Source organism: Podarcis muralis, chromosome 6, assembly GCF_964188315.1.
Source record: "Podarcis muralis chromosome 6, rPodMur119.hap1.1, whole genome shotgun sequence".
NCBI lineage: Eukaryota > Metazoa > Chordata > Lepidosauria > Squamata > Lacertidae > Podarcis > Podarcis muralis.
In genome coordinates, this window is record NC_135660.1 from 11,083,793 (window position 1) to 11,094,191 (window position 10,399).

Consider the following 10,399-nt stretch of genomic DNA (forward strand, 5'->3'; position numbering starts at 1 on the left):
GATGAAGGGCACTAATAAAAAAATTCAGTCAATTCAGTAAGTTGTATTTTTGTCTCTTGTGATGTGTTGGGAGGTGGAGAAGGTATTACAGTGGTACCTCGGGTTAAGTACTTAATTCGTTCCGGAGGTCCGTTCTTAACCTGAAGCACCACTTTAGCTAATGGGGCCTCCCGCTGCCGCCGTGCCGCCAGAGCAGAATTTCTGTTCTCATCCTGAAGCAAAGTTCTTAACCCAAGGTACTATTTCTGGGTTAGCAGAGTCTGTAATCTGAAGCGTATGTAACCTGAAGCGTATGCAACCCGAGGCACCACTGTATTTTCTTTATTCCCCCCCCCCTCTTTGTTGGCAGACATCTTCTTCAAAAGTACAGTGAAGGTTGAAAAGAGAGTCATTCAGGAGAATGAGTGAACTGGAGCAGTTGCGGCAGGAGGCGGAACAACTCCGGAATCAAATCAGAGTAAGGAGTTTCTTTTGGGATGCTGTTGATGCTAAATAAGTTGGGATCCGTGAACATCTTGAGGAGAACAAAACAGAGTTTTCCTCCTTTGCCTCCTTTCCCTTCCCAACACCTTTCCCTCTGTGAGTTCTTCACTTGGTGGGCAAAGCACCATTGGGGGGGCTGGTGCTGTATTTTAAAAGCTCTTGGGATACAGTGTTGGGCCTCCTTAGGGTCTCCTCACTGCATGTGTGAATGAAATCAGCATTCATTCCTGAGAGGTTTTCAAAGCTGTCTTGCTCAGCTCCTGTGATGGATTCAGAGTCAACAGGTGCATGTGTGAGCTTTCCCCCCTGTGGCTGCGATGCTCTAGCACAGGCTAAGAACGAACACGACAGCCTGTGTTTATACCCTGATTCTGAGTTCCATTATCGCCCATGATGGGTTCAGGATTGAAGGCTGAGATTAAGGGGTCAGGCTGAGCAAGCCAATGTGTGGTAGTATAATCTCTTTTCACACTTGTCATCAGCTGAGAAAGAAAGCTTTAGTCTGTAGGGGCTGTCGTGCAGGATTTTGACTGCACTACAGGACTGAGCTACTTTAAGCCTCAGGTAGTGTTTGGCATGTTTGAACACACATTTCAAGGCTAAAACTCACGGCGTATAGAAAGCTAACTGTGCCAAGAAGGAGGAAGCTGGAATCAACCTCCATGATAACACTGTTCTTCAAATTCCAATTTCTTCTGCGTAGATTTATATTTGTTTGTTTTATTTTAAAGGATGCTAGAAAAGCGTGTAGTGACACAACTCTTGCTCAGGTATGTATGCGTGTTTTAAACGAATATTCTACATTGCCGCCTGAAGCCCCCTAGTCAGCTAACTGCGATAAAATAAACAGGGTGAAATAAAATCAGTATCAGAAACATAAAACAACCAGATAAACTAAAAGACAAAGATGTTCATTCTTGCCTGTGGGGCATTTCAGGGGAGGGGATATTGCTGTAGCTAAAAGGTTTAGGACACAAAGTCAAGTAGTAGTTCATTTTGATTCATAATAACCTTGTATAGTTCATGCAATCCATGGGGAACTTGAAATATCACCTTACCCAGTACATACTCATTAAACTCCAAGGGCATCATGCAGCTACCATCGTTTCAGAAGATCCATTTCTACGATGTCAAAATCGGGCCTTTCCTGTGGAAGCACCTGCCCTTTGAAGCTCCCCACAATATATATCAGACTGGCAGCTTATCTGTTGCATTTTCAGTGTCTGCTAAAGATTTTCCACTTTCAACAAACGGAGATATTTATCCCAGCTGATATCTGTAGTGGATTGGAATTGGTTTTATGTATCTGCTGCTGCTGTTTTTAAACGTGTGTGTGTGTGTGTGTGTGTGTGTGTGTGTGTGTGTAATTTTTATATATTAAACTGTTCTATATAAGTTTTAAATTGCTTTGAGATGCCTCAATTCATAAACGAAATTGATGAAGCTGCGGCTGCTAATAAAGTAATAACTTCGGTGTAAAACCCATTCACTTGATTTCAACCAGGCTTGATTAAAGTGAGTTACTGTGGAATATGCCTATTACTTAATTGCACAATGCTCGTTAAATGGTTACTTCATTATCAGAAGCCCTGTTACCTCCTGGTTATAGACTTGGGCTCCTTCACACATGAGATATTTACTATGGGAGCTATCTGCTGTAGTTCCTCCTAAAACATGCACCAGAAATCTTCTACAACATGCTGAGTTTCCACGTAGAGATTCAGTCTGGAAGCTGGAGCCTGATAACATTGATGCCAGTTCTCAGTTGGTCTGTCCCTTTCTGAATAAGGAAATGCTGCTGTAAGATTCACCTGTGAAAATGTCCTTGGTATTTAGATGTTCTGTAGTCTTACTCTGCCCAGAAGAAGGCTTGGAGTAATGCATGTTCTTCTCCTTTCCTGCCTAGATCACCACAAGCCTTGACTCGGTGGGCCGAATCCAGATGCGCACAAGACGTACCTTGAGAGGCCATCTAGCTAAAATATATGCCATGCATTGGGGATCCGATTCAAGGTTTGTACAGGGAGCTGATGTGCATGTCGGAGGATTCTTGCCATTGTTGGGGGAAAGCCGTGTGCACTCTACACGCCCACATGAGACCTGCATGCTATAAATATATTCATAAATTAAGCACAGCAAACAGCAACAGAACATTTACATGCTCAAGGAGCCCTTGATCCCCCTTAAAGGCCCAATCATTTGGTAGGGAGGCTTAGCTATGCTTTGGACAAGCTTAATAAAATACTAGATTTGAATATATAGAAGTACCAGAAGAAAATACTACTGAAAAAAGGGTTGTTGGTTTTTTTATACTTAAAAACAGATGCAAGCGTTTAACCTGTTCATCCTCAGTAAGCCATACAATCTTAGAAACTCCTTTAGCAGTTAAACAATATATATTTTGGTTCCAGAGTTCTTTCTGTCTCTTGCATCAAGAAAAGGGATGGAAGAGTTACACAGGTAGAAGTGGTTTTAATTGTTTCTATGGAAGCCCACATGCCAAAATTAATAAGGCTGCAATCAGCAAGACCGTTTGGGGTATGCAAAACCTGCACCTTTAATTCCTCCATGACCAAGAAACTGCCATCATCATAGGGAGGGTAGGCTAAGTTTTTCCTACCTGAAAGCTGTCTGGAGAACACATATTTCCTTTCCCTCTACGTAAATGAACAGCTGGCATTACTCCTATGAGAGCATTGCAGTTGGGGAACCTGCCATACCTGACCCTCAAGCCTGCTCTTAAGGGAAGATAACAGTATACAGGAGCCCTTTCTGCCCATCTCTCCACCCCTGCTAGAATGTCAAGCATTTGTTTAGAGTTCAGTAAAGGTAAAGCACGATTGACTTTGCAACATGTTGCCTAGACGTCCTCTGCTGATGCGTCAAAGCCATGCGACTTGCAAGAGGAAAAGGCAAAATCAGGGTCTTGGTGAGCGGCCGGATGCATGTACGTGATGCTTACCAAATTTGAAACCTAGCAATCGAGGCACAAAGTTAACTTGATACTGTCTTTTTTGTGTGTGTATGTGTGTTTTGTGGTTATCTTTAGGCTACTAGTGAGCGCTTCCCAAGATGGAAAATTAATTATTTGGGATAGTTACACAACAAACAAGGTAGAGTTTTTGTTTTTTAAAAAAGTAATCTGTTTTGGCAATTTTTTTTATGTGCCTATTGCTGGTGGGCTTGCTTTTTTGTTTCCACTGCTATTTTTATTTTCTTTTTGTTCTCTACCTGAAGTACTACTTTTTCAGTTTCCCCCCTCTATTTACTCTTTTGCTTTTTATTTTCTCCACCCACCAATAATTCTAACTCTGCTTTCGTTTATTGTTATTTTTTACACTTACTTACTCAAGCCTCTCATTGACTCTTCCATCTCATTGCTCTTAACAACTGCGGCTCACTTGCTTGGGGAAAACACTGTTGGGTCTCTTGTCTACTTCTGAGAGGGGGGTCATCTATTGATGTGGGGTTACAGGTATCTTTTGGGAACGGCAGGTTTCTTTGATGTAAAGCAGTTGCATTGCAATCTGAAAAGGCGGTGCTTTTTGAAATATGCCCGGTTCTTAAATTTACCCCACGAGAAAGCAGAAGCTATATCTTGTCTAGTCTGGTTGACTATCTTTGCATCTGTTTAGTGGCCGGCAAAATCAGCTGCCTCTGATTCCCAGTGAGGACTCTGTTTGCTTCTGGACTTGCTTGGGACCATAAAAATCCCAGGTTTGAAAAACTGGGACTCGTCCAGTTTGCTATGGCCAGAGGAAAGCCGGAAAGCTGTGCTCTGGTGAGCAATATGAGCCTGGAGTTACAGACAGAGGCACCTCTCTGCCTCCCCCTAACTTTCAGTGCTGAGCTGGAAATGTGGCAGAAGTGTAGAAGCAGACCTCTCTTCCCCACTGCACACACTGAGTTATTGGGGGGGGGCAGGCCCATTTTCTGCCCACCCCCAATCTTCAGCTCCTAGCTTAGAGCTGGAAAGAGAGCAGGCATTTCTCTCCCCACCCCCCCACAAACCTCATGCTGCACTTCAGAGGTGTAGCACAAGGTAAAGGGCAGCATCCTGCTCTTTGAGAAAGGGGAAGCCTGGGGACCACACACTTCTGGGTTGGGCAGTAGGGGTAGCTATAATTTGGCAACCAGAACTTGGCAGATCTATCCACTTTTCTCCATGCTTGCTTGGAGGACTAGGGAAAGTGTTTAGTTAATGAAGTAAATGATAATAATACAATATGTTATGCCACAGGGGTGCGGGTGGCGCTGTGGGTTAAACCACAGAGCCTAGGACTTGCCGATTAGAAGGTAGGCGGTTCGAATCCCCACGACAGGGTGAGCTCCCATTGTTTGGTCCCTGCTCCTGTCAACCTAACAGTTCGAAAGCACATCAAAGTGCAAGTAGATAAATAGGTACCACTCCAGCAGGAAGGTAAACGGCGTTTCCATGCGCTGCTCTGGTTCACCAGAAGCGGCTTAGTCATGCTGGCCACATGACCTGGAAGCTGTACGCCGGCTCCCTCGGCCAATAAAGCGAGATGAGCGCCGCAACCCCAGAGTTGGTCACGACTGGACCTAATGGTGAGGGGTCCCTTTACCTTTATGTTATGCCACAGGGCAGGTTACTGAAGGTTATTGGTAAATTGAGGAAAACATAGGAGACATTGGAACATAATCTAAAGCAGAGCCAAATGGTTTCACTGTTTGGGCAAAGTGTATTGACTCCTGTTTTAAAACTCGCTTACAATGTCTGAAAGCACTCCTCCGCTTGTATTTTAAATTTTATCGATTTCGTAAAATTTATATGCCTCCTGACTGTAAAAACCAAACAAACACCCCAGCAATAATCCAACCTCAAAAGAGGTTTACACAAAGCAGTTTGTCTTTTAGACTGTTCCGTGCCACATGTTTTAATTGTGATTCTATACTCTGTTGATGTGTCACAGGAATATGTAACTCCGGTTAGTAAATCAAATATTAATAATGACTCAGAGAAATGAAAATACTGACTGACTTCTTTTTGATGACCCAGTGATTGAGCAGCCTGCTGAGATGCTTGCTTCTTGTTGAGGGGAATATCATAGCACCTGTTTAAAATGTTCTGACCTTACGAAAATCCAAGTAAAATTGGAGAAGTTGCAATTTGAGAACATAAATATATATATTCCCTCACTTCATAATGTTGTTCTCTCCGTATTTGCCATGAACTCTTGGTTCTTCATGTAGAAGATGAAGATGTCATCTGTGAATGAACAGCATCTCTCAGTGCAGCAGTGGTAGTTCAGTCAACCCTGGCAAAGCCTGCGTATGGTTCTGGAAGAAGTTTATTCATGCTCAGGGGGCAACTTTCCCCTTCTAACTGTGTTTTTTTTCCTCCCTTCCGCCCTGAAGATGCATGCCATTCCTTTAAGATCTTCCTGGGTCATGACCTGTGCATACGCCCCATCTGGCAATTACGTCGCCTGTGGTGGATTGGACAACATCTGCTCCATATACAACCTGAAGACACGAGAGGGCAATGTACGAGTGAGCAGAGAACTACCCGGACATACTGGTCAGCAGGCTTCTGTTTCTATTTGTTTCGATGAAATGGTGACTTTATATGAACTTCTGCAATTCCCCAAATTGTGACTTAATTTGAACTTCCCTAAAAGCAGAGGAGTCGAAAGTGAATACATAACTAGATAGATTTGTTGTGGCAGAAACTGTTCTGCTACAACCGGTCATCTTCTATCCTGTCTACTTTCAATGCCCCCCCCCCCCGGGAAAAAAACACATTTCCCAATTGCTGAGCTAATGTGTCTTATCAGCCAATGTCATTGCCAAGCCGTGTTTTAACCTTATGACTTCATTCACACACAACCCTTTTGCTGCAGCTTCGCTTCTCCCTTTGCACCAGTGGCACAACCAACCAGGAAGCCACCGTTCATTGCAGCTTCCCATTAAATGCAAACTGGGGAGCTATGATGAATAGCTTCCCAACAAGCCAGGCTTTAAACCAGAATTTGACTGCGCAAGTTGTGGCCTAAGGTTCTTCTGTCCAAACCCAATGCTGTATTCTGTGGGTATAGGGAAGAGAGATTCTGATCAACTGGTGAATTTCTCAGTAAGGACTGTGTACTACTTTGTTGTGGTACTGAAAATAAATTCCTGCACTGAGCATGAGCTCAGAGGCACCCCATTTTTCAAGTCCAAGTTTATATCCATCCTGGCTCCAGGTTTCTGAATCTGAGGATTGTTGGTTTTTTTAAAAAGTAGCTCCTGCAAGCCTGTGGGTCGGTCCAACCTGGTCTGTCCTCAGTGCTGTACTATAGCGGCCATAAAAGAATTTGGAGGGTGGGGGAGAGAGACCTGAAATTTCTGCTAATGGCTTGCAAATGAGCAGCCATTGTTCCTAGTCCAAATTCTGTGTGAAGGTGTCAAAAGGTAATAGTCAAGAAGGGGTGAATCTGCAACCTGAGTGCATTTAAGCAAACATGTCAACATGTGCACATAGTTTGAGATGTATGATTTTACTGTTCCAAGTGAAGTGTGTTGAGAGCTACACACAGTCTGGCCTTGGGAATTCCTGCTCACCTGAGATGTCTTCCCAAATATTTTCTATGAGACATTTGGCTGGCTGTTTTAAGTTGGGTGGGGAACCTCTTTTATATTTAGGGCTGTATTCCTTTGGGGATAACCCATTTGGGGAGCCACACTATTTTTAAATTTTTATTTCTATCTTGCATGGTTTCCGTGCTCTATCCCTGCTCCAGCGGCCTGCCTACAGCTGGACTGAGGAGAGGCTGCGGCCAAATTGGAGTGGCAGAGAGCAGTGTTCTCTCCCACTGTGCTGACTCCTTGTGAATTAAGGCATGGTTGCTGACAGAGAGACGTTTTATGCCTGAAGCGGAATAGGAGATTTAAAGTTGGCACCTGGAAGCGTATTCCAGTGTATGACTCAATATGGCCTAGGTGCTGCTGCGCTGTTGTTATTAGAATTAGAATTTATACACCACCCTTCATTTAGAGAAGAATTACTCATCTACTTATCTGTGCAGCTTCTTCCCAGCTCCTGAGATGCCCACCTAACACCAAACCTTTGCAGCCTTGAGGGTTGAAAATAATTTAAATGAATAAAAGCTGAAACTTTCAGGGCACTGGATTTCAGTTACATAACGCACACAATCTGCATTTTGGATCTCTTCTTAAGTGATAGATTTTGCCTCTGACATGTTTCCTGTTTCGCATTTCTAGGGTATTTGTCTTGTTGTCGCTTTCTAGATGACAACCAAATCGTCACAAGCTCAGGAGATACCACCTGGTGAGTTTCTTGGGTTTTCTTTCGTGACATGCCTTGAACTGTTTTAACCTTCTGTGTTCAAATGTTTTTCTTTTGCTCACAGCGCTCTATGGGACATTGAGACTGGCCAGCAGACTACTGCTTTTACTGGGCACACCGGTGATGTAATGAGTCTCTCTCTAAGCCCAGACATGAGCACCTTTGTTTCGGGTGCCTGTGACGCGTCATCCAAGCTCTGGGATATTCGAGACGGAATGTGCAGGCAGTCTTTCACAGGGCACGTGTCTGACATCAATGCAGTTTGCGTAAGTGGCTAGCTATGTTCAAATACACCGAGAGGGAAATCATGAATTTAAACGGTGCTGTCATGCACGTGCACTTCAGGGTGTTGAGGGAGCTGCCACAAGTGTGGTCAAATGTGGATGAGTGGGTCATGGAATATTGGCAGGTTGGCTGCTGTGAGGAAAGCACACACACAAAAAGTCAGTTTGACACAGGAGAAGAAAAGCCTCTTATCAACCACGGGGTGTTTGTGGTGAAGAGGCACTGGTGAAGCAGGAGAACATGAAGTCCCTGTTAATGCCAGTCTTTCTGATCCAGCAGTTCTGATCCCTGAGATTCTCACATGACCAAATTAACTTTTCTTTTTAAACTGCTGTAAAACGATGGGAAGAGAAACCAGGGGTTCATTTTTCTTTTTTGCCATTTTAAAAAAAGTGTCTGCTAAAGTCAGGTTTCAAGCCAGCGTGCTATATAATGGGAGCAATGAACCTTCTACCTAAGGGCCACATTCCATGTGGGGAATCTTCCAGGGGCCACATGCCAGTGTTAGGTGGGTCCACAGGCCAAAAAGGGGAGAGAAATGGATGGGACTCCTTAGACAGAAAATTGCATCCCAGCCAGGCAAGAAACATGTGCGGAGAGCCACTGAGGGGAATGATCTGGGGAGAGTTGTAAGGGCCAGACAGAGGACTGGAGGGGCTGCATTCAGCTCCTGGGCTTGAGGTTCCCCATCTCCGCTGTTGTAAATTGAAACCTCAAGTCCTTAAATTACATTTGTCCTCTCTGAAATGTCCTCTGGGAGGAGCGCAGAGAGAAGAAAAGCCACAGTGCATCTGCAGCAACACAAATGGATGCCTTCATGTGCCCCAGCTGCAGCAAAGCTTGTCTCTCCTGCCTCTGCCTCTACGGCCACAGCAGGCTCTGCAACCTTCCTACAGCTTGACCTCTCCCTCAAAGCGCCACTCCTTCATTGTGTTCTAAGACAGACAGATGCCAACAACTCTGGAAATAAGCTAGTTTAGTAAAGGCACCTGGTCCCTTTGGAAAACAATTCCTGATGCTGCCCTATTTGTTTCTCTTCACCACGACCCTTCTTGTTTCACTTCCCAGTTCTTCCCCAACGGCCATGCCTTTGCCACTGGCTCTGATGATGCCACCTGCCGGCTGTTTGACCTGCGAGCTGACCAGGAGCTCATGATGTACTCCCACGACAACATCATCTGTGGGATCACATCCGTCGCTTTCTCGAAGAGCGGCCGCCTCTTGTTGGCGGGCTACGACGACTTCAACTGCAACGTTTGGGACTCCCTGAAGGGAGAGCGTGCAGGTTAGTTGACGTGCTTAGAGAAAGGAACGGCTCAGGGTTCCCTCTGCTGAATGCCGTGCATGTTCAAAAGCTCATACTGGCAGCCAAGGAAGCTGCCCAGGTTGAGGCAACAGCTCCAAGATCTGTGTGGGAGGACCTGGCTAGTCCATTGATTTTATAAGAATAGCCACAGCAGGATGGTTTCACTAACACCAGCAGTTCCTGCCAGATATGAGGTTTAAGTACAATAACAGGAAAGGTGGAAAAAGTAGTCTCAAGTTGGGAGCTCCACCTGAATCTTCTTCCATGAACACAGCAGCCTCAGCCCCATTTTACTGGTGAAACTCTTCACCCAGAGATGGGGCGAGACAGTATCCCAATCAGTCATAAACTCACGGCTTTCTGGATTCTTTGAGACCTTTAATATTCTGTCCAGATTAAAGAAATGGAGGGATATTTATGTGGCTTTGGGTGCAATTTCTTCTCTTGCACAACCTCAGCTTGAAAGGAATGAAAGCTGTGCAGGTTACCTTACACATGCTCAAACATGAGAGTTCGTCTAGATCATCAAAATGGCCAATGCTACTTGATGGTAAGTTGGTTTCAAGACTAATTTAGAGTCCCGTTGGGAACATTTTACAGCTGTACTATCCAGTCACTTAATTCCTAGAAAGACCACAGACAGAACATGATGGCACCTTTAGACAAGGGCAGCAGATTGTTTAAGGCTTCCTGGCGACATATATGTGGTCAAGCTTGGGATTTGTTCCTTGATCTTCCACACCAATGTCTAATTTGTCCATTCGGTCATATTAATTCCGGGAGAGCCCAAAGTAACATGATGGGATGGAGTGTTGGACTTGAGCTCAGGAGATGTGGGTTTTAATTCCTGCCCAGCTGTGAAGCGTATTGAACGACATCGGGCCATTGTTCCCGTCTTTGCAATCCTACTGTTGAAGCTGTTGAAATGGTTACGTATGCTGCTGTTAAGGTATTGGAAGGATGGCAAGATAACAAATGCGGTAAATAATAAGCCTCTTTTTGGGGCCACCCGTCCT

General features: G+C 44.6%; 1 protein-coding gene across 2 annotated transcripts in view; it reads left to right on the forward strand.

The window, feature by feature from the left end:
- The window catches only part of GNB4 (G protein subunit beta 4), a 40,089-nt gene that overhangs the window by 23,658 nt on the left and 6,032 nt on the right, over positions 1 to 10,399 (forward strand). For both annotated transcript variants that reach the window (XM_028731621.2, XM_077929752.1), the window contains exons 2-9: positions 350 to 457; positions 1,215 to 1,253; positions 2,390 to 2,496; positions 3,533 to 3,596; positions 5,863 to 6,025; positions 7,708 to 7,774; positions 7,857 to 8,058; positions 9,146 to 9,362. In XM_028731621.2, coding sequence (XP_028587454.1) covers positions 401 to 457; positions 1,215 to 1,253; positions 2,390 to 2,496; positions 3,533 to 3,596; positions 5,863 to 6,025; positions 7,708 to 7,774; positions 7,857 to 8,058; positions 9,146 to 9,362 — 916 coding nt within the window. In that variant the 5' untranslated portion in view covers positions 350 to 400. The remainder of the gene's footprint in view (positions 1 to 349; positions 458 to 1,214; positions 1,254 to 2,389; positions 2,497 to 3,532; positions 3,597 to 5,862; positions 6,026 to 7,707; positions 7,775 to 7,856; positions 8,059 to 9,145; positions 9,363 to 10,399) is intronic.